The sequence below is a fragment of the Hippoglossus stenolepis genome, chromosome 21 (assembly GCF_022539355.2).
Source record: "Hippoglossus stenolepis isolate QCI-W04-F060 chromosome 21, HSTE1.2, whole genome shotgun sequence".
NCBI classification, from domain to species: Eukaryota; Metazoa; Chordata; class Actinopteri; order Pleuronectiformes; family Pleuronectidae; genus Hippoglossus; species Hippoglossus stenolepis.
In genome coordinates, this window is record NC_061503.1 from 6,455,852 (window position 1) to 6,480,131 (window position 24,280).

The window sequence follows — 24,280 nt, forward strand, 5'->3', positions numbered from 1 at the left end:
CTGAAACACACACGAAAGGGAAGAAATAAACAGGCAGGCCGAAGTGTCGAAAGGACTTTCGGTTTGTCTGTTAGTTTAACATTACAAAAGAATATGGCATTTTGTGGCCACTTTTTCCAGACGCTACAGTACCATGGCTGCCTCTGCTCTGATGGTGGAATCAAAGTGCTAACCCAAGCAGACTTTCTCCTTTCTGTGTTTACTGCCATGTTTAAAGTCAGTCTTTACATGCACATAATATAAAATCATTAAAAAGATTAGAATAGTTACAATGAAATACTTACATTTATAACTCTTATCTTACATTTTTACAAGTGAAATAATGGTAATTGTGCATCTCAGCCTATTTTAGGTCATTGTTCCTGTTGTCTCGACATCAGGCCCCTGATGCAGCTTCTAGGAAACCTCCCTCTTTCCAGTCATGACCTAGTGTGGGTCGAAACTGGTTGTCCTTTTTTGGGATATGTATCTTTTCACTTTGTTGAGCGATAGCTAAACATTTAATTTACCTGCAATCTTGGTGAGAAGTAAGCCCTTGAAGTAGGCACAGATGGAAATAGAGAATCAAACCTGATCTAAGAAGTGCATAGTTAGATTACTTCCAGCCAGTGCAGTCTGGATGTAATAAAGTACATTTACTTCATGTATATGTACTAAGCAAATGTCCGTACTTTAGACTCTACTGCCTTTTTACAATGCCTTATAATACAGGTTCACATATATAATATTTTTTATAGTAATCAATAACGAGAGGGGAACTGGTTCCCTGATCCAATCAGAGCGGGCAAGTAACATTAGAACCCCGCCTCCTGTAGCAGCACTGGTGAAGAAACAACTCAAATGGATTCAGTAGAGGCCGAGACTTGATATGATCACTAAGTGTTTTCCGTTTTATCATCTGCAGCATTCCTCTATAATAATACCAGAGTGTGCATTAATCTTGTATCTAACAAAAAATACAGTCGGCACATTAATGATGGAATAGACTCCACTCTGCAAGTACTTTCATTTTTAATACTTCAAGAAAATTTTTAATTAGAAAGTAGAAAAGTTAATGTGGTACTTTTACTTGAATACATCTTTGTCGATTTATTTGTAGTTTTATTTAAGTAAAATGTTTGAGAACTTTATCCACCATTGCTTCAGGTACCGTTTGACGTTTAAAAAAGAATCTGCTTGTTAATAATTCAAAAACTTGATTTCCAGCTCTTCTAAATAAGAGTAAAAACAAAAATCCCCTCCTAACAAAGTCCCTCCAGACTTACAAAGCATGTCTTTCTGTGAACTGTGCTGATTTCAAGTTAGAGCAACATGATTTCTACAGAGTTACCACCACCTGCTGGCAGGTTGGAGTTACTGTGTTACTGCGTTCATATTTAAGAGTACGTGCATCATATGAAAGGCATCAGTCTAATTCAGGTCACCACTGAGTAATGTCTGAGGTGATGTGATATATTATACTCACTGTTGACACAAGTCTGTAAGTGTGTACGTGTGTGTGCATGCATTGCAGTTGTGTAACTGCTGTATCAAATCAAAGATTTACAAATGGGTCACACTGGAAACTATTTACCAACACAGAAGCTGGAATCAAAGGGCAACGGTTGAATCCCTGTCTGACTTGTGTAAGTGTAAGATGGGGTTTAAATATAAGTTTTTATTCAATTCTACAATTCTTTAAAGTAAAAAAATTTTTTTTTAGATTAGATACAATGTTCAAGATCAAAACAATAATTTTCACTTTAAAAATTTAGTTTTTATGGCTCCACACCGGCAACAGCCAGAGGCCGAAGGAAGTATGTTGTTGGGTTGTCCATCCGTCGGTCTGTCCCATTTTTGTGGATGCAATATCTCCGTAACGCCTTGAGGGAATGTTTTCATATTTGGTAGATACATTCACTTGTGGATGACCTGATTAGATCTTGGTGGTCAAAGGAGAAGGACACAGAGGCCTTGCAAAAAATGTGTTGGTCAAAAAAAGCTTTGACCAGTTGTCACTTGGACTCGGAAGATTAACTTATCAGATTTCAGTGGTCAAAGTTCACTGTGACCTCATGTGAATCTGAAAAAAAATAAATATTGACAGAAACTGCACTAGATGTCAGAGGCCAACAACGTGCAGTATTTCTAGTTCAACAATTTTCTTTTAACAAACAAATCAATTGGCCCTGATTTTCCTCCATTCTTTTTGGGCACAACTTTTTCTTCTACTTTTCTTTCACATTAACCACTCTCTAATATTGTGTCATTTTGCCCTCACCAACTGCCGGAATATACACAGAGAAAGTGACAAAAAAATATAGGGCAACACAAACTTGACAAGACGAGACACATGCAACTAATGATGGCAGGGAAAGTAATAAATGAAGAAGGGAAACCAGACTGAGACAGGAAATGAAGTGCGGTGAAATGAGAATAAAGTCAAGTAAAAATATAAAACAGGAAGTATGCAAAACTGGAAAAAAAAAACTAACTCAAGCAGAGACATGAATCCAAGAACCAAACACAAGGACGACAACATGGATAAAGTCTATAAACACAACAAGAAGTCCAACAAAAAAAGCCACAAAGGAGTAAATCTAAAGTCCACAACAACACCAAGACACAGTTGTTGCTTTTCAGTTTAGAGACCCAGCAATGCCAATGAAAGGAAATATCACTCCTTCCACTTACAAACACAGAGGAGCAGACTACCCTGCTCTAGCTGCTCCCAGGCTTTAAGTACATGCAAACCAAGCAACAGTCGCCTGGCAACACATTAACACAAATGTCCAATTGCTGGTGAAGTGAGTCCAGGCCACAACAGCAAAGTGAAGGTTGAAGTTACTGCAAACTCTAACAGGTAAGGAAGAAACCATTTTAACTTTTATGGTGTTTTCTTTTATTTCTGTTTATTCTGCTTATCCGCTTTTCCTGTTGAACCATCATAGCATTGTTCTTGAGGAGTGGTGTTCACTGACGGCAAAGTGTTGGTGAATTTACTTTGTCATGGAACAATGAATGATAATGTTACTTAATCTTGGCTGGACAATGTCGAGTAATTTTATTTTAGAACATAGTACAAGGTCTTCCGCACTAATTACGTTGCAAACCACCAGTTGTTATTTAGTGACCAACTGCAGATGTTATGGACATTTATTTTCAGTGGTGTTCCTTAGCGTCAACAGGTGTTACAGCCTTTTAATCACAAGACACCCTTTTCTAAGGCAGGCCCACCATGGGTCAACATACCCTGGATGTATTTCGGATATCCGGTTGAACCTAACAATCGCAGTCAGGCTAAGTGGTCACACGAAGCTGGTTATCAACTCATTAAAGGGATAGTTCACCCAGAAATGAAAATTCACTTATTGTCTACTCACCCCTATGCCGATGGGGGGGTAGGTGAAGTGTAGCACAGATCTAACGAGCACTACATAAATATTTTTTATTGATGACCTGCTTGCTCCCAATTCTGACTCTGTTAGACATTTCATCACATTTTAACTTTTTTTACATTACATTTTTACACACATTCCACTTGAGCTGAGCGTCAAACCACACACCCAAACACCTCATTTTCCAGTGAACAGTAAATGCTTTGGTTTTTTCACTGAGAACTTGAAGCCCCACGAATATGACAATTTTTCTACCACATTATTTTTTCCCATAATATGCTTAATATTCCTTCCCCTTTTCCACAACGCTCCATTCATCAGCAAAGAGCGAACGCCCAATGTCACCCTGAACTTGAGAAAAAAATCATAATGGAAAACAATATTGGACTAAAGACACTGCCCTGAGGAGTACCATCTTCCACCATATACCTCCCTGATGAAGCTGTCTCAACCTTTACTTTAATAAACCTATCAAATAAAAAGTATCCGATCCAATTATATGTCCTACCTGCAATCCCTATGTCTAATTTAATCATTAATCCCTCCTTCCAAACCATATCATATGCAAAAAACACTACATCAAGGTGCATTACCAACATGTACTTTGTCTTCCTCTTTGCGCCTAAATTTTGTAAAGAGACAGCTCGCATTTTTCTAACTCGGAAACCAGACACACCGGAGTGGCCTCTGGGCCTGTTCACACGATGTTACCCATATTAAAGGTATCTCAGATCTCTGTTGGAATGGGTTCTTGTTTGATGTAGTACCTATGATATCACCTGTTACCTTTGATGATTGAGATGCTTCTTGTCATTGATGAATATAATAATAATAACTTAATTTTGTATAGCACTTATCTGAACAAGGTTACAAAGTGCTTCACAAAATCCATGGCAAAAAATGAATACACTTAAAAAAGGGTTAGGGTTAGGGTTAGGGGTTAAAAAAATGAATATTCAACCGTTGTGTTGACATAATCTTGTAGCCATGTTCAACTGTCCACTCCTCTGTCACATGCATAATTGAACACTGTCAACTAGAGACTTTTTTTGTCTCCCTGCAGCAGAATGGCAGCAGGAAAGAAAAAAAGACAGTCTAAAAAAGGTAAATCAGTCACCTTGAAAATGGCTCAGCAAGGCCAGGAGATGATTCTGAGCGACAAATGGCGCCTGAACCTTAGTTTCAAGGGGATCACCAGGGTGCCAAAGGAAATCCTGAAGGTGTATGGTAGGGACGAGGTGAACCTGAGCAGGAACCTGATCAGAAAGCTTCCAGATTTATCTGGCATGCCAAACATCACCGTCTTGGATCTGCACAGCAACAATGTGAGTACTACAGTGAGCTAAGGACACACACTTATTTATATTGTGATTTTGGGTGGTGCACACAGGATGAACAAACTAATTTGCAATTTATCAAGCAAATGCAGTGCCAGCTCTAAACCTGTCTATCTGGAATGGGCTGTTTGCTTGGCCTATGTTAATGCATTGTGCTTTCACTTTGACAAATTGCCAAACAGATTGCCAAACAGTAAGTGATTCTATGAATGTTGCTGACATGATGGAGATCAGCGCCTGCACCACCTGTGACTGTCTCACTACGATATGGTGAAAGAAATTTATCAAAATGGTCTGGTTGTGATTTTGCAGTTTGACCTAGCTACTGACCACAGCTGTAGTTTATCCTATAAAACCATAAACCTTAAACCACCTTGTCCCTGTTTGTGTTGCAGCTGGAGCAGCTCCCTGTGACGATCTGCCACCTCGAGAACCTGGAGGTTTTGAACCTGTGTAACAACCGTCTGACGGAGCTCCCCAGTGAACTTGGCCTGCTAAAGAAGCTCCGCACTCTGCACCTGGGTCTGAACCAGCTGACGGCTCTTCCCACTTCCTTCGGAGAGTTGAAGGAGCTTCGCCACATTGGCCTCTCTGACAACCAGTTCACCGGCGTACCCCGCTGTCTCTCGAGGCTGAAAAAACTGGAGAAGATCAACCTGGAGAGGAACCCCATCCCCCCTGAGCCAACGCAGAGCCAGGAGTACACGGCAGAGAGGCTTTGCCTGGTTAGAAATATCTTCCTGTGTGAGGACTGTGTGAATAATTGCCGAACTGAGAGGAAAAAGATGGATGATGCAGCAGATACGTAGCCAGGAATGGGCCTGGACGCCCCTGGCCCACCCACATTACTCATATAAATATTTGGGGGGAAATTATGCTGTATCTAATTATCAGATGTATATATAATGTTAGTGTTGGATTGTCATATTAAATGTGGTGATAGTTGAAAAAAATTGGCTAAATGCATGTAAAGCTGCTTTCAGACATGCACTGGACTCCTCCATATTTTCTTCCAGAGGAGGTGCATGTGTTAACGCAAATGTCTGAGTGAGACACTCTCATGAAGAACTTATGGCAAAAAAGACTTTTATCCAACATCAAAGATAGCAGATAAGGCTTATTCTGGTTCTGTGGAGGGGATTTATTCATCATGAATTATGTTTGTATACTGTTACGTACATACTTACTAACTTATATACTTTAACAGAAAAATCCTCTAAACCTCAGAGCCGCTCCACAGCTATCACAGTAAATGCCCAATCAATTTCACACTCGAAAAACAACATTTAAGTAGTGATAAATTCCACCAAGTTACATTTGAATTTCAGTAAATATGTGTATAGTGTTATTCAATATGTTGTAGGCACCAACTATGTAAAAATAATAACTAAGGTGTCGACTTTTCATTCAATGTATTATTAGATGAACTATATTATAGAATGCAAAACTGCGGAACCATAAGATAATATATGCAGCTCTGTTAGCTACAGTTATACCAGCACTAGGGTCATAGGGTGTGGCCTGGTGTCAGGAAGTCGACACAAACAGCCAGTGATTAGTAGTAGAGGTTTCTACACAGTGTGCATCTTGTTTTGTATAATTTGCGTAGAAAGCACTGGAGCTCTAGGAGCTCTTGTGCTTTCTGTTTTACTGAAGCTGCGCTTTTGTCTTGGAAGACATTGCTAAGAGGATGAAGGCCACAGCTGCTGCTCACAGTTTACTCCCCTTTACCTTCAGATCGAAATCAATGCCTTTTCACTCCGCTGTCATCTGCCTTCGTACGAACACTCGATACAGACTTAACAGGGAATAACCTCGGAGGTCCGTGTCATTTGGTTTTCACCACTTGGCTAAGCCGAAGAGAGCTGAGTAGACTGGATTTAGATCTCAGTAGATAGACTCATTAAAGGGACAAGTGCCTGGTATTGACTCAGCCATATTGTGAGGCAGCAGTGTTACAAACGGGAAGGACAGAGAGCAGAGGCCTATAAATTGCTCCTACTTAATGATGAACCTCTGGGAGTTGAGATTATGATGGATGTGACACTTCAACCATGTACAACATGCAACACGTGCTTCTGCAATTAAGAAGTTAATGTAAGTTCTTTCTGTGACCTCTGCTATATATATATATATATATATATATATCTGCACAGCATCAACTTTATGGAATTGACTGGTTTGTCACAGTTGAAGAAATATTTACACTACATTATTTCAGCTTTATGAATATTTCCTTCTTAAAATTAAAGATTTATTTGTATGCATATGTATCCTGACTGAATCAGGTATCCTTCGTACGCGTCCACAAGATGCAATATGCAAACGAACTGTAGGGGCAGATACTCGCCATCGATTTAAAGGCCTCAAAGACCATCTACGAGGAGGCAACTATTGGGTTTTTTCTGCAGTACTTCTAGGCTAACCTCTTCGCCTTGTTTTTTATTTACAGAATACAAACCTAGAAGCTCTGTATTGCGCCCGTGGAATAATACTCCAGTAATACCCATTGTATACAAGTAGCACATAGCTCAGTGGTGGATCTAGGATTTTTCTAAATCAGGGGCCATAAAGGGTCCACAGTTTTTAGATCAAGATCGATGAATTATTAACTGAGAAAATGGTCAAATGTAAAAAGAATAACATAATAAGACCTTGTTATGTAAAAGAACATGATTGAACAGCTGGATCGCCCCTGATCTGAATCTACACCAAAATGTAAGTAAGTTCCTCCCTCATCTATACTGTTTACTTCCACCACGTTTTGTGGTAACGTGTCCAATAGATTTATGCGTAATCTTGTTTACAAACAAACAAACATAGAAACGAACAGCAGCTTCTACCCAACAACTGACAAAAACACTGACTGAGACAATTCAGACAAAGAGGCAGACCACAGTCTGGGTCACCATCCATATTGCATACGCCACAGTCCTGTCAGCTCCTCACATAACCATTAGTGGATGACATCATGGCCCTGTGGTAATTGTCAGTGACAGAGTGGTAAGGGAGGGTGAAGGGGGCAGGGAGACGGAGACAGACAGAGGCAGACACATGGGAAACACCTGTCTGCTCTCTGTCTCCTCAGTCAGTCACAATCCTCTCCTTATGAACACAAATGTAAATGTCTCTCTCCTGATTAAAGGATGAGGGCTGCAGCCACATGGTTATTTTGTGGCTGCGAGTGGGACAGTTTACATGAGTTAAATGTTGGAGAGAATTTAAGGGAAGCGAGCTGCTGAATTGGGCTGAGATATTCAACTTTCAACACAATCTGTAGCATAACATCTTTCAAATGATTTATTGACGTGTTGTTGTAATATCACAAGAACAGAAAATGCTCCACATTCCACATTTTAACACAGATCTGATATTCTCCCTCTAATGTGACACGTGACCAAAACTTTCGACTTTATTCTCACAATATTAATATGTATCTCGTAATATTAAGACTTTCTTCTTGTAATATTACAATTTAATTATTGCCAAGTTATATATATATATGATTTAAATTCAGTTATTTAGAGGGGCAGAGTTAATGCCAATACAGCTGCTCTAACACAGCTGATGACTGACTGATGCTGCTCATCACAGTCAGTGGCTGGAGATCAATAAATAATGCTAAGTCCACAGTCACACCTTCAGCAGCCACCCACGGGTCTGTTTTAGTGCAGCCCATCCCCGCCAATATGAAATTTTGATCATCGTCTCTATCAATATTTTAAAGGGTTTTCTCTAAACATTGGATCCTGTTAGCACTTGTTAGCATTCAGAGCAGGGTTCATCCTCAGAGACTTTATTTGACCTCAGTGGTGACAGAGGAAATATAAACACCATCAGTGATGCTGATTTCATATTCAACATAATGTGTCTCTGCAGCCTCAGAGCCTGGTCACCCCTTAGGAGGCACCGCACAAGCCATCTGTGTGACCTTGAAAATCAGGTTGTGCTTAACGCTTCATGGCGTAGTGATATTCAGGGGATCGGCTGCACTGCTGTAGCCAGGAGCATGCTCCGAGCTAGCCGCCCTAGTAACTGTTTGCGGGCATGGTTAGTTCCGTTTCTTCCTGGACTCTAGACACAAGTACGTTGACTCCTGACTTCGAGCAGAGCAGCATTGTGCAACCATAGACCAAAGATGTCTCCACTTCCTCCCAATATAGAGAAATGAAACCAAAATATCATGAATATAAGAATGCATGCCATCTTGCACCAATGAGGTCATTGGGAGCCAGAGTAGCGCAGCCCAGCCAATAAATGAGCTTGACCTATCACGAGTCAGTCTCAGCTGTCAATCATGGCGTTTCCTGTTTTTATAGCATAAAATACCTAATTAAAACCAAACTGAAAAAAAGAATATTTGAATATAAGCTTTCTGAGTGACGCTCAGTCTAGCCAACCACAGGTTGTAATTGACTGTAGCTCATATAGTACAGACTGGCTCAACACAGTCTCCTCCACCTTGGATCAGTACAGCCAATGAAGGCCAAGTGGGATCAACCTAGAATCAAGGATGACCTGAATAGAATTTTTTAATGGTCATTTTTGAGGCTGTAATTTGTGGTGCTGGTCTTTACTGACAGGAGTTCCTGATATTTTTGTCTGGGTCACAGGTCTCCACCTTAACAGGGACTTATTCTGATTCTCCTCCACATTAAGCTGGAGGGAGCAGCCTGACAATCGATCGAGCTCTGATATAGAGCTTGTGTATAGAAGAGTCCTGGTGCCAGCCAAGTGTACACGGGGAGCAACAGAGAGCAGTGTGTATGGCTAAACCAAAAGAGGGAAACCTATGGTCGAGTGCCGCCGTGTCGCTCGTCTTGCTGTGTGGCTTCAAACGTTCACGCTGCTTTTCTTTTTCCATAGTTCGACATCCCGCTCTGTGATAACATAACAAAAGGATGATGATAAAGTCAGAGTGAAACAACACAGAGGGCCACACCCAGTAGCACAGTGTGGCCTCACCGCTGTCTTCCAACCCCAGGCTTTAACCAAACACTGGCAGCGTAGGCTTTTTTATTGCTGTCTCATTTTGGCTTCTTGGTGTGTTTGTGCATCTGTGTGTGGCTGTGTGTGTGTGTGTGTGTGTGTGTGTGTGTGCGTGTGCATCACTCCTCCCTCGTTCTGCTTCCTCTTGGTTTCTTGTCGGCGTGTACCTCACCGTTCACTGTTTCATTACAGCTCACGCGACCCCAATCTCTGTTTCGTTCAGCCTCATTTGGAATGGTTCTGAGTGTGTGTCTCCGATCTATCTGTGCATTTGCTCCTTCATTTTAGCTGCATGTTGGGTTGTGTGTATGTGTTTGTATGTCACACAGACTCACACCCACCTCCGCCCCCTTTGCCTCTCCCTCCCTCTTTGCTCTGTAATAAGAGCAGCTGTGGTTGACGTGAGGCCGACTCTCTGATTCAATTGCAGTGCAGGGCTTAAGGCTATTATCCTCTGTACACTGGGAGGAGGGAAGCCCGGCTGCTGTAGCACAGCTGCTACAGCAACGACAAGGTGCCGCCTTCAGGGGGAGACTGAGAGTCGGAAATTTGCATCATCTCCCCATGCAAAGAAACTCCTTGAAAGCGGAGCACGCTCTTTAGGGCTGTCAACCATTTGAACAATCAGTCCATATGAGTGCTGCCCCCTCTTGTGGTGTTTACCTCAGACTTTTCTGAGAGGTCAGAGTTCACGGGTTAGGACATGTTTTCTGACATTTTAGAAATGGCAGAGGCTATGGGAGTTTTTTCATTGGAACAGCAACCTTATCTTAACAATTTGTCACTTTGCCCATGCCTTTCTCCCACTACTTTATGCTACTTGTTGAATAATGTCTGATAACCTCCATAGCTTCTAGAGGCCCCAGATAGCATACGGATTTTGCCACCTTAGGTAATGATGCGCCACTTCTGGCCTTCTTGTGGCCCGAACAAAATGGATGTGAGCCTAAAGTGGCCCACATTCATAAAAAAAGTTGGCCCTTTTTTATCAATCATGCTGTGTTCTCGGCAAGGTGTAATTCTAGATGAGAACCTAAAGTGGTCCATGTATTAAATGGCCCGAATAGCACAAAACTAATTCAGGCAACCTTTGGTTTACATGCAGTATTGCTATAGCTTACTTGTGGCCCAGATCTGGTAAACAGGTGCCGACCGCCCAAGTGCCATGTAACCATGACCTCACGAGTCCCATTGGAAGGCAAATGATATCCGAGGATTTAACATGTGGAGCATTGAGCTGCAGTAATGAGTGAGTAGGAACTACACTGGGGCTTGTTCAGGAATGACAGCTGTAGAACAGGTGACAAAAAAGACAGACAGTTTACTGATGAAATGTAAACTGAAATATCATTACTGTAAATTTGTGTCAAAAGACAAAGTCAAAAACCAAAAAGTGCCAAAATACACTGGTGACATTTTCCCTGTCAGATATAAAGTTCTCTCGCTACCAGGGCCACACTCATAAACACTTTCATGTCAATTACAGGCTGCTGCAGCTCAAGGCGACAGGACATTGTTTGTTAGAGGAGGAATTGTATTCATTTTTTTCCCATGGTTTCTGTGAGTTGTGCCACTGGAATGCCTGGAGGATGTAATTACGACCTACTGTACGAGTTGGGAATTTCCCACGACTGAGTCTGAATCGAAGGCAGCATTATTCTTAGAGAGCTAAAAGTGATGAAGACAAAAATAGTTAATGAGAGTGATTAAGATGAAATGAGGCGGTAATAGTTGGGAGAGGCGTTGGGGAGAGAAGGAGATCATACAGTACATGGGCAATTAGAGATAGAGATAAAGATAGAGACTGAGACAGAGATAGAGTTAAGATAGATCCAGAAGACAGAGATAGAGGTAATGATAGAGATAAAGACAAATAGAGATAAAGACAAATAGAGTTAAAGATAAATATAGAGATAAAGACACAAATGAAGGTAAAGACAGAGATTGAGGTAAAGACAGAGATAAAGATGAAGACACAGATGGAGGTAAATATAGAGACAGAGATAGAGATAAAGACAGAGAGAGGTACAAATTTAGGCAACAATAGATAGAGATAAATACAGATATAGATTAAAAAAATAGAGGTAGAGCTAGACACAGAGATAGAGTAAAGATATATATAGAGGTAAAGCTAGATAAAGATAGGGACAGAGGTAGAAAGAAAATTAGAAAAATGAGAGAGAGAGAGAGAGAGAGAGAGAGAGAGAGAGAAGGAGTGGGGAAAGGAGTGATTAAGGGAAGGAGGCTGAGACAAGCTGAGGACCTCCACAGCTTAATTAGGTGCAGAAGGAGGAGACGCGCCAGATGAACACCCCCTCCTCTTCTCTTTCTCTCCCCTTCACACATATGCAAATCTTTACAGATGAAAAAAAAAAGCAGCTGTTGCAAAAAGGTAAGACCACTTCAAATCAAGCATCTGTTCCCTGGTCAGACCTGCGCTCTGCTGGTGGGAGACCCCTCCCCAGCTCCTCCTCCATCAACCCCAGGCGGATGTACCACCATGAATAATGTAACAGGGAGGGGTGGAGGCCACTGGGCGTGTGTGCACATAGTGAAAAAAAAGGTGGGGGTAGTTCCTCCTCCTGCCTCTCCTTCACCACCCCCTTCTCTTTCCATTCTCCTCCCCTGCTCACCCAACCCCCGAGCGGCTGGCTGCACTGCAGAAGGTCAGAGAAAGAGAGGGAGAGAGAGGAGGAGGAAGAGGAGAGAGGCACAGAAAAGCAGAGAGGCAGAGGCAAGGGGTGGGGTGCGTGGATGTACATGAACATGCCGACAGGAGAGTGTGCGGACGAGCGATGACAGCAATGCTGAGCCCAAAGATCAGACAGACCAGGAGAGGTAGGACATGCTTGTTTGCTCGCGCTGCCTTCACACCTACTGTACACTGTACCTGCCAGCTGCAGGAGCTGCCTCCTCATCCCTGGTGACAGGAGCTGGGATGGGACTGTATCAGATCACAGGATGTTTAAGTGATGCTCTGACTCCAGCCTGACATGCCATTTATTTTAAGTGCCTTCTCTGCTGTAATTCAGATTTTTACACAAGACTATGTCTGCAGAAACACTTTTTTCCCTCTTTACTCCCATCTCCAGTCTATTTCCCTACTGCAGTGAAGTCATGTATTTCTGAATGAAGCGGCTGTTCTGCCCACGCAAGGAACATGTGTACATTAGCATTCTACTACAACTGGTCGATGCTGCCAGCGTGAATTCTATTAAGAGGAGCGAGCAGCATCTCTAGTTTCATCACTGCGACACTCAGCACTAACAGACTGCCGTCAGCTGCTGTGTGTGCATGGACGTATTAATACGTGCATGTGAGCAAGTGTGTGTGTGTGTGTTCTTTCCCTGGCACTAATCTCCATGCCGACAATTATATAGCTTGAGCTGATTAAAATGAAATGAATAGTTCCCAACAATGGTAGAGTGATGTGCAAATCCTCTGCTGGAGCGGCATGAAATTGGAAGCAAAGTGGATTAAATCTGCATTTGCATATATTACGATGGCAGAACAGATTTGACTGGGTTTATTAGTAGGACTGCTTCGCTGTGTACATTTGTAAATTAGAGCTCAATTGATTACAATGTCACAATTAGGCTGCGTGAAGTAATGTTTAAAAGCCTGATGGTTTCAGTATTAGCAGAATTAAGGTCCCATTTTCAGCTCGTTGTGTGAAAAAGAAAATCAAGATGGGAAAAAAAAACCACTCACCCTGCATTTCTGTTGGGAAAGAGGAAAGGAAAGAGATGGATGCATCTGTGTGAGAAGCATTCTGTGCATACGTTCTGCAAATTGGTGCTTTCCTGCTGAGGGCGTCACAATTGTTGCATGAAGCCCACGGATAAAGAGTGATGGAATAGATGTGAAATATGTAGTATGTACTCATTTAGGGTCAGAGCAGCGTATAAAAGGGATGCAACACTAACAAGCGTCGATGTGACACTGTAGGGTACTGGATAAGTGGAATGTCAATGAATACCCTCAAAGTATGAATTGATGATATAAATGTCATTGGACTTTTTATTGATCTTTCATAGGTGCAGCATTTATGATCCTAGAGTGAAAAGATAACTAGCTTAGCTATACTGTATAGAAAGGACTGTATTATTATGTTTCCACCATCCCATGTTCCTAAGTCCTATGTTCCCAATGTTTCCAAGGTCCTATGCTCCCAGGTCCTATGATCATTAGGTCCTATTTTCCTTTTGTTCCAATGGTCCTGTGTTCCAACTGCCCTATTGTTCCCAAGAGCCTATATTTCAAAGGTCCTGTGATCCTATTGGCCCACATTTCCAACACCCAATATTTCCAAGGTCCTATGTCCCAAAACCTTACGTTTCCAACTTCACATATTCCTAATGCCTCACACTTCCCAAGGTCCTAGTTTCCAGGTCCTATTTTCCTTATTCCGATCGTTACCAAGGTCCTTTATCGCTAATGCCCTACGTACCCAAGATTTTATGTTCCCCAGTTCACCATTTCATAAATATTGGAACCATACCCCTTACACCTTAACCTAATAAGCTGATAAGTCCACTCAGGTGTAAGCCTAATAACTAACTGAGAATCAAACAGCAGTGCTGACGAGTTCCCACAATAAGCCCTGACATATTTGATGATGCAAAGCTGGGGAACATCTTTTCCAGGTTCCTATTATTTGCTATAGAGTTGGGGACAATAAGACCTTGGGAACATTTAGGACCCTGGTAGAGGAAATGTGGAAAAGTTGGGGAACACTGGAATGAGGATGTGTTTGATTTTTTAAGGTTAGCTCGTCTTCTATCTGCCGATCAGTCAGGTCGTGCTAGAAATCAATTCATTATATCTGCTTAATGAAAGAACAATCTGACCGCTGTGCTACAGAACCTGCCAACAACCATCGACATACTAAGCTGCAATAGAGCTACATCTTTCTACGGCTGGCATCAGACATCTAGTAGCAGCTTTAATTGCCCACATATCAGCTGCTTCATTCTCATGCTGTGTCTTTTTGATCTGCGTTACCATGGTTTTATGATCAAAGTCCTGCAATGTAGCGACACCCTGACACTCTGCCTGTTTGAAGCATGTATGAACCAACTCCCTCACGACTAGAAGCTGTGAGCAAGAGCATTCAGCATGGATAAGAAATAAATGTGCACACTGACACACTCAGATAACGTGCACAGGGAGATAACATGCACAGAAATGCACAGCTATGCACACACACACCCGCTACTGCAGATCAGTTCCACTTCACTGCAGCTTTCATGCACAGGCTGTACATTATTGGCCACACACACACACAAACACACACACACATGATGGTTAACACATTAATCAACAGTGATAGGCTAACTGGAAGTTACGCCCTGATGCACCTGTAACTCTGCCATTTTCGACCAGCCATAAATCACTATACAACAACCAAATTAATGAAATTGAATTCCTCTGGAATGCCTGTGTGCGTGTGCACACATGCGTGTGTGTGTAAGTGTAACCATGTGTAGCGTTGTCTACCTATTGTGGAAAACCAGCCTCGTTGTGCTAATGGATGGGCTCCTCTGTGATGCGCACAAGAGCCATACATCCATTTCCTGCTTGTGATAAATATACGACTCCAAACTGCATTAAGTGACATCACAGAGAGAGAGAGAGAGAGAGAGAGAGAGAGAGAGAGAGAGAGAGAGAGAGAGAGAGAGAGAGAGAGAGTGTGTGTGTGTGTGTGTGTGAATAGGGCATCAAATGTCCCTTCATGTGTTCTACCACTTGTGTTTTGTTATGAGTCTGCAGACAACCATTTGTTCACATTGTAACATAACTTGCATTCTTAGACTTGACACTGGTGAGTCCAGCTTCATACGGACAGAGCACTCATTCTTTACAGGATTGTCTTTTTCAGTTCTTGCATTTCTCATTTGGTCTGTCAATGACAGACCAGGTTAGAACATAACCTATCATTACCTAACTAATTGTATTTGGGTAAACTGACTCAGTTAGTGTCTTATATCTTGCTGCGCAGAGGGTCAGCTCAGGTTTTGAAATATTTCCTTCTCGGATTTTATTCACCAAATACAATGGGTATGAATTAAATCAAAAAGCTATCGATAGCCTATTTCTACACCTTAATGTTGCTAACAATGACATTCATGTTTGATCACTCTGCAGCTCCTTATTTACATCTAATGGCAACGTCCATAAGAATATAGTGAGCCCTTTATGAAGCGAGTTGGAAGGTGAGGTAATGGAGGTCTGAGTGGTGGAGGAGTGTGTTTTAATTTGGGTGACTGAAAGTTAAGCGAAGCAGATTTAGTTTGGCTCAAGCAGCAGGCCTTGGTTGCCCGGAGGCAGAAGACATTGACCAAATGCATTGGCTATTGGCTTTGTCATTTATCTGCATTGATTTGCAGATAGCTGTTAATAGAGATTAGTCAAAATGGACCTAAAACACCTACAAAACCTATCACTGTTTGTGTCGTGTGTGAAGAAACATTCAACTCATGTGATAAAAGAAACTAGTCGGACTGTAAAAAGTGTACGAAGAATGGAAGACACAGTCTTAGCTGTCTACAATGGAAGCCCAAAAATATTGGCTGATGCCTCCCGACGCTTATTTATCATCAGATGGATTGAGTTGAGTTTCATAAACATGTTCTGTGTTGACTTTTGTCACCATAAGCTTGTAATGGTCCAAGTCGCAGTCCTACTACATTGAGCACAGTGAAATAGGTGGCGCTAGAGGCTTGATGACGTAAACAGATGCAGGTCAACTAGCTATCTAATCAACAGAGTAGTCTCAGATGCATTTTATTCTAAATACATCTTCGTACAACAGACTCCTGTCTCATAACTGATAGTTTAGTTAATTAAGTCTGTTTTACTTTTGCTGCAAATTGTAAGTGATGTTTAGGTTTGATGAAGTGTTTACAGGCCGCTTAGCGCCCCCTGTCCACCAACATGCTCGTTCTTGATATTATGTCATGTAGCCTATGAGCTCATGCTATTCCGGGACGTTCAGCTCAGTTACTCATCCACCACCCTGAAAGAACATGACACATGGGTCAATTTACATCTATTATCATTGGGGTTCATCAGCATAAATAATGTGGACAGACTACATCTGCACACACCATCAGGCATGATGTTGACCCCTATAATTAGACTGGGCCTTTCTTCAACTGGTAGCTACTGTACATGGATGAGCCACAATTACCCTCTCTGTCTCAGTGAATTGCAGTGATTATACATAAAGGGCACATTTACAGTAAAACAGCTTATTTTCAGCACTGTGGCTGAAAACAGGAGAAGTGATCCCAGAGCAGCTCCACCCACGCAAAGGAAGGTCTGAATCACTCTGAGCAGAAGGTCCAAATTGGCGCAGAATATAGTTGGTAGTCGTGCTTGGAACACACTCACGCTCAAATATCAGTTGTTGTGACTCAGGCATGAATCATCAGCCACTGCATGTTCCACTGCCTGTGATCCAGGCAGCTGATGTGTTGAACAACGGTGCTCTTTTATGCGAACACGGGTTCAGACAAGGACAGAGACTCATGGAGGGATTTGATGAGGTGAGGAAAAAGGACAGGGAAGGAGACTGAAAGCCTGCGACCCTGTGCCCATCAGGGTTTAATGGTTCAATTTGCACTGCTGCTAAGAAGACGTGACACTTATACATTTCCAAATCATCACTGCCACTGGACCAGTTTCCCCATGATGGAGATAAATAGAAAGGATGGCAGAGGTACTGATTGTCTAAGATGTTGTTGGTGACCAAACAAGTAGAATATTAACCCTCAAGGCGACCTGGAGGCATCGAGCCATTTTAAGAGCTCAGAAACCACGATTTTAGTGTTTGGGGTAAATACAACATCCTTAAATACCACAGATTTTGATATGTTCTGTATCAGTGATTGCTGTTTGCAGTTTTTACACAAAACTAAATCGTGTGTTTGGATTCAGTTATTGTTATTATAAGGAGAGAACAAAATGACTCCAATAATTGGTAAAGTCTCTATCGATGACGAATGACCTGCGCTAGCCGCTGAGTTTGAGCAGTAACCTGAAAATAGCATCTTTAGCAAAAAATATGATACATGTCAGCAACCTGTTCACAATGCTCTCCTCAAAGACTGTTTTAAATAGCTTTCTTGGAGGAACCCTTTTCAATACTTAAAATTAACCTAATTCTCAAAAACATTAGAAATAATTAGCCTGTGCCTCTAATCCATAAAGGGATTTACTTGACAAAAACTGCTTTAATTAGGTGCCAGTAATGACAGCATTTATCTTTGTGTGTGTGGGTGTGTGTGTGTGGGTGTGTGTGCATGTGTGCCAGCAGTGCTTAACGTAAAAAGAGAGGGAAGAATTAGAGCGAGTCAAAGTAAGAGAAATGGAGGGAGACAGAGCAGGGGAGTGAAAATACAAAGGTGGAAAAGACTGGAATTAGCAGAAGATGGATGAGAAAATGAGAAAGGCCAAGGTCAACAGGAGCCTGAACAAAATGGATGTGAGCTTAAAGTTCCCCAGTAGAGTAAAGCTGAGTAGTAAATGTGGCTCAAACATCCCGACTCAAATGTGAACATTTTTTGGCAAACATGCGGTGCTCTAGTTGTAATCTGCATGTGAACCTAAAGTGGCTCATGTGTTAAATGGTGAATATGATCCAAATAGCACCAAACAGCCAGCTTCGGCACCTTTGGTTGACATGCGATATTGCGATGGCTTACTTGTGGCCCAGATCTGGCAAACTGGAGCGGACCGCCCATGTGCCATCATTCCATGTGGTATGTGGGTCGGATGTGGGTCAGATGTGGGGTATGGGCCAAATCTGGGCCAAAACTATTTTTGTTCTGTAGGAAACAACCAGATTCTTCACAGAATCCAAACAGATTTTTGAGAAGTAAACATTGGACCTAAAATGGCAAAATATATTTGGCCAACGAAAAATAATTAGTCATTCGCCAACAAATTGGTAGAGTATCTAACATCTGTGTTTAATTAAAGCTGCTGCTGTGGCCGACTCGCCACTATTTCTTCAAATCAGAGCTCACGCCAGGTAACAAAACGTGTTATTTTGCCTTTTTTTATTTTATTTCCTGAGGTGACCGTTTTGACTTAAGATATATGAATCGTTTTCCTAATATCACTGTCAAACATGAACATTTATATTCCTATATTAAAAGCCAATTCACAGCAAAGAAAATGTTTCACCTACGAAGACCAAATTGAAGTATCACACTCATTGAAACCGGCCAAAACCACAGAACTTCACCTATTCTTCATTCAGCGCATCTCTGAGGATCAACAGGCTCTGCTGACTGACAAGACAGATTGTGAGATGGAATAAAAATGACATGGGCCATGTGCTTAAAACTATATGTATGTATGAGGCATAGAGATGAGACAATAAAACAGAATAGAGATTGATTTTCTACCCCCCCCTCCCCATTTAGCCGTCCCCTTACTCCCTCTGCGCCATCTGAGCATTGATCGTGTGTGTGTGTGTGTGTGTGTGTGTGTGTGGCACAAAATGTGCACCAGCAGGGAGGATGTCTGCACAATTGATTTTTTATAAATTATACATGATCATCAAATAGAATTGCCTTATTTGACTGACCAGAATTTAGCCCTCTGGCCATTTTCATTCGTTTCAGCCGGCCTGTAACAAAATTCACCCTCAACATCCATGATGGTCTTGTGTGTTTTCCAAAGTCGGCTGTTATAAAGGAGTCTGAAATGTATCACTGTAATCGATTTTCCTACAAAGCCGATGTGATACCAGGAGGATGTGAGAGGCTCTATGGGGACGAACCATCCCTTCCCTTTCAAGTGTGTCCTTGTCTGAGTTCAGGCTACACCGGTTTGTTGAGAATGATTCAGGCAGCCAGTCAGTCAATCCCATGTGGTCCTATTATTTCAGCTCAAAAGCCGCTGCTGTTCTACTGGCAACACACAATAAGTCTCTGTCAAGGACCTTCCCGAAATTGATGGGGGATCCCTGTCACCTGAGGCTATGTGTGTAGGTGGGTGTGTTTGTGTACATGTGTGTGCACGTGTGTGTGTGTTAATTTCCCCCCCCTTCACAGTCTCTATTATATCTGCTCTGTGCTATCATTGCAGCCTCTCTACAGTCCCTCTCCCCCTTCATCTAAAGGCGTAGCCTCTTGGGGCAGAAGGCAGCGTGTGTGTGTGTGTGTTCATGGCTGAGGCGCCTGGCAGAGTGTGTGTGTGTGTGTGTGCAGCATACAGAATGAGGGAGAGCACAAGCTCCAATTACAGAGAAAATGAAAAGACACGAGCCAGCAACAACCAATTCAACCCCCTCTGACCTACCCAGCCCTTTGCTTTCTGACTGCTTGTATATACACAGAATTAAAATGCCTTATGTGTGTGTGTTTGTAGCCAGGTCCAAGAGCATGGTGATGGGCGAGGTGACGCGGGGCCCTTGCCGGCCGGCCTCCCCCAGCCTCCAGGAGGGGGCCCTGAAGGCAGGCTGGCTGAAGAAGCAGCGCAGCATCATGAAGAACTGGCAGCTGCGATGGTTTGTGCTGCGCTCGGATCAGCTGTACTTCTACAAAGACGAGGAAGAAACCAAACCACAGGTGATGCCCCTGACTTTTTTACACACTGTGGGGTACGCTGTCAGTGAAACTCTGAGTCGCCCCTTTGGCCTGAGTGATCATATTATGATCATAAAAAGCAGATATAGCTGAATGTGTGGCTTAGGGTGCTTTCACACCTTGTTTGGACCAGACCTTCAGACCTTTCAGTTTAGTCCACATGCTTGTAGTGAAACCATAATAATATTACTGTGGCAATAAAACTAACAAAATGAACAGATTCAGTAATTTTCTCCATTCAAAAGGAAAGGCTACTTCCTGCTGAACTGTCAACACAACAATGTCAGATGCACACTGGTCTACAAACCAATTAATCAATCAATCAAATTGTATTTGTATGGCCCATATTCACAAATCACAATTTGCCTCATTGGGTTTAACAAGGTACAACATCCTCTGGCCTGAGAAAGAGTAACAGACCAAATTCTACCTGAATACTGAAACAAATATTGTCGAGTTCATAAAAATCACTCTCAGATGCAGAAGATGATGTTGACAGCTGGACCAGCATCGCTACATAAACATGTCCGTCAGTGGTGGAGTCCACATTTGATATCCTCCATCTGCAGACTGTAACAGGGCCTTCGTTCATTCTTGTCAGTGCTAATGGTGAATCACCACGAGCACAGGACACTGTACTGCAACATGAGACGCCTGGTTTCCTCCTCCAGTAGAACAATATCATAAAGATATTCACAGAACAAATCGATCCCACTCATTCTTGAGGTGCTGGCTCACATTTCTGACACACACACACACACACACACACACACACACACACACACATACACGTGTTATTACATGTTATTATAACATACATTAATCATCAATTTTTACGCTTTCATTGATATCCCGCTGTTTTCACTTGGCTGTTTATTTAAAGCGGAGTAAAAGACAGCAGCCGTCTGCCATCACTGTCTTTTACTCCTTGTCATCATGGACACACACACACAGACACACGCACACACACACACACACACACACACACACACACACACACACACACACACACACACACACACACAAAGTGACATGTTCTCCTCCACACAGTCTCCATTCTGTGGAGAACAAATGACTGAAGGCTTCGACAGACTGTCTTTAATCAGACCTTGCCAATACTCATCCAGCCCACATCGATTTGCAACTCCCAGTGGATTCAACACATGGCTAAATGCACACACACTCAGAGAAATGCACACTTCTGTGTACACACACACACACAACACACACACCCTCCCCTCTGAGAGCCGGATGTGTGCGAAAGTGTCATTCTGGCCCTTTTTTCTCCCTCTCATCTTCTAATCGATTGGAAATTGGAGGCTGGGAGTGGTGGTGGGGTTTGAGGGGGATGCCCCTACCCCTGCACTGCCCCCTACCCCTGCACTGCCAAGACGAAAAATGGTGGAGGGAAAGGCGAAAACCTACGCAGGGCCCCTACAGGTTTTATTTTCCTTATCAACACGAGAAGTAGTATAAAAAATAATTCCAGTAGTATAAAGTCCGCAGAATGTCCGAAGGAGCCGGTGTGAGAACACAGCAGGAGATCCTCCGCAGGATTCACCGGGAGCGAGAGGGCGTGTTGATGACGTTTCTAGTGACAAACGCAAAAATAAAAATAAAAAAAGAAGAAAAAGGGCTACTCGGGATGAAAAAGACAGAAACGGAGAAGACAGCAACAAAGATGTCAAGAGAACTCTTGGTGATAATGAAAAGGGAAAAGAGTTGCAGCTGCTGCAGCTTGGGGTCCAGTATTGGCTGTTGAAAGAGGGGGTCAGAGCTCTGTGGCATGTATTTAACATTGGGCAGCTGAATTTAGGGCCTGTGCACATGGTACCCTTCAATAACAAGTGTGTAATGTGTGTTTGTAACAATACACAGATCTGGCCCTGGCCTGTAAATGGCTAGTTGACAGCTCCTGTATGCAACCTCACCTTTACAATGACTGCTGTACTTCAGAGTCACTGTGTCACCGCGCTACGAGTCGACGACACTGAAGAGCACAAACTAACCCACATTTTGGTCCTCCTGCAGCTGGCCTGTGTGATTTGTGTTCTCGGGTTACGTGTTGCCTTTTCTTATTCATTCATCGCCCGCCAGCTACTCGTGTGATTCCGAGCACATAGCACCCTTGGGAGCTCTCCTCCCCCCCCTGGTTGCTGCCCTGCCCCTGTGGCTCTATCCATCTACAGCTCCCACCCCTTCCATTTGTTGCCATGGCGACTGATACTGGCGACAGCCCGGCCCTCCGGTTGAGGCGGTTTTTGGCAGAACTCCTCTCCCAGTTTGATGGAGGATGCCAGTGCGCAGATTAACGGCGCCGAACTACAGACGCTGGCATCTCCTCGCAGCTCACTTGGCCTCAGTTCTCAGGGCTAAATAGGTATTGATCTGGATAATGTATTCTGATAATCTGTGTGTGTGCCTGTGTTAGAGGGGTCAATGAGTGGAAGGAAGGAAGGAAGGAGGGAACTAAGGAAAGAAGGGTTCCCGTTCTGTTTTAGAGGGGTTAATGCGTGTAAGGAAGGAAGGAAGGAAGGAAGGAAGGAAGGAAGGAAGGAAGGGTACCCGTTCTGTTTTAGAGGAGTTATTGAGAGGAAGGAAGGAAGGAAGGAAGGAAGGAAGGAAGGAAGGAAGGAAGGGTCCCTGTTCAGTTTTAGAGGGGTTAATGAGTGGAAGGAAGGAAGGAAGGGTTCCCGTTCAATTTTAGAGAGGTTAATGAGTGGAAGGAAGGAAGGAAGGAAGGAAGGAAGGAAGGAAGGAAGGAAGGAAGGAAGGACGGAAGGACGAATGACGGAAGGACGGATGGACGGAAGGGTTCCTGTTCAGTTTTAGAGGGGTTAATGAGTGTAAGGAAGGGTTAGGGTTAGGGTTAGGGTTAGGGTTAGGGTTAACCCTAGGAAAGTTTTTAAGACAGAAGAAATGGAGCGTGTAAGCGAGTGAAGAACAAGGAAGTGAAGGAAGGATGAAGGGAGGAAAGAAAAAAAGTAAAGAAGAAGGCCAAAACTATAAGGAAGAAGTGACGGAGCATGTGAATGAATAACAAGGGGGTGAAGGAAGGAAGGAACAAGTGAAGAAGGATGGCCGAAATTGAAGGAAGAAGAAGAAAAAGACATCCATCCCATTTACGTGTTTGAATAATTTAAAATGTCAATGTAATTTAAATGAATTGAATTGAATTAGAACGTGTGTGTGTGTGTGTGTGTGTGTGTGTGTGTGTGTGTGTGTGTGTGTGTGTGTGTGTGTGTGTGTGTGTGTGTGTGTGTGTGTGTGTGTGTGTGTGTGTGTTTCAGGGCTGTATTCCTCTGCAGGGCTGCCAGGTGAATGAACTCACAGCGAACCCGGACGAACCAGGAAGACACCTCTTTGAGATCGTACCAGGTGAGGGATCCAAGAGCTCCTCCTCTTCCTCCTCCTCTTCCTTCTCCTCTTCCTCCCACATTCACCACAGTTCTGTCTATATACACTGCCGTCTCACACAGACACAGATTTCACTTTCACTATCCCCCCTGGTCACTGCTCGAGCCGCGCTGGATCTAATATTTCATCTCAGTTATTTCGTTCACTGTGACTTTTCTTGCACATATTGCTGTAAGTGAGCTCTGTAAGTAACCTTTACGCTCTTGGTCCTGTTATTGTTTCATTACTCTCCACTAAGGAACATTTCCTATGTGTCCATTGTGTATGCGTTTCACTCATAGTGCATTTTTTGCGGCCTTCGCAGTACCTTTTTACAGAAGTACTGATCAGTTGTATCGTTCATTTAATTTACCTTGGAGGTATCATTCTGTTACCTCCACCGATGAGGTTATATTTTGAGGTAACATTTGTTTGCTGACCTTGCCATTATTGCACTGTCTGTAAAATTGCTCTTCCTTTCACTTGAAGAGCAAAGTCTGGTGAAGCAGCCAAAGGTACTGATATGCAAGCAGGAAATTATAATAATATAATAACAAGCTTTATTTGTATAGCACTCTTT

General features: G+C 42.7%; 2 protein-coding genes across 4 annotated transcripts in view; both read left to right on the plus strand.

Annotated features, from left to right (window-relative positions):
* The first annotated feature begins 1,859 nt into the window (after positions 1–1,859).
* lrrc18b (leucine rich repeat containing 18b) lies at positions 1,860–6,107 on the plus strand. Of its 2 annotated transcripts, none has more exons than XM_035146058.2 (3): positions 1,860–2,842; positions 4,441–4,702; positions 5,110–6,107. In XM_035146058.2, exons 2-3 carry the CDS (start codon positions 4,445–4,447, stop codon positions 5,521–5,523), a joined length of 672 nt encoding a protein of 223 aa, XP_035001949.1. In that variant the 5' UTR covers positions 1,860–2,842; positions 4,441–4,444; the 3' UTR covers positions 5,524–6,107. The 2 variants fall into 2 exon arrangements, with proteins under 2 accessions (XP_035001949.1, XP_035001951.1); XM_035146060.2 differs by having other exon boundaries at positions 4,444–4,702.
* A 6,235-nt stretch (positions 6,108–12,342) lies between these two features.
* Positions 12,343–24,280, plus strand: part of si:dkey-191m6.4 (rho GTPase-activating protein 22) — a 30,932-nt gene continuing 18,994 nt past the window's right edge. Inside the window, exons 1-3 of one of the 2 annotated variants that reach the window (XM_035144817.2) lie at positions 12,343–12,541; positions 20,087–20,286; positions 23,595–23,682. In XM_035144817.2, the coding sequence (XP_035000708.1) occupies positions 12,499–12,541; positions 20,087–20,286; positions 23,595–23,682 (331 nt within the window). In that variant the 5' untranslated portion in view covers positions 12,343–12,498. Of the gene's footprint in view, positions 12,542–20,086; positions 20,287–23,594; positions 23,683–23,802; positions 23,906–24,280 lie in introns of those variants that run through there. The other variant, XM_035144815.2, reaches the window with a different exon arrangement.

Excerpts from the sequence above, each read along its gene's own strand:
- lrrc18b (XM_035146058.2), top strand. The coding sequence starts at position 4,445 with ATGGCAGCAGGAAAGAAAAAAAGACAGTCTAAAAAAGGTAAATCAGTC. Across the intron at positions 4,703-5,109 it reads TGGATCTGCACAGCAACAAT|CTGGAGCAGCTCCCTGTGAC; the intron begins GTGAGTACTACA and ends TTTGTGTTGCAG.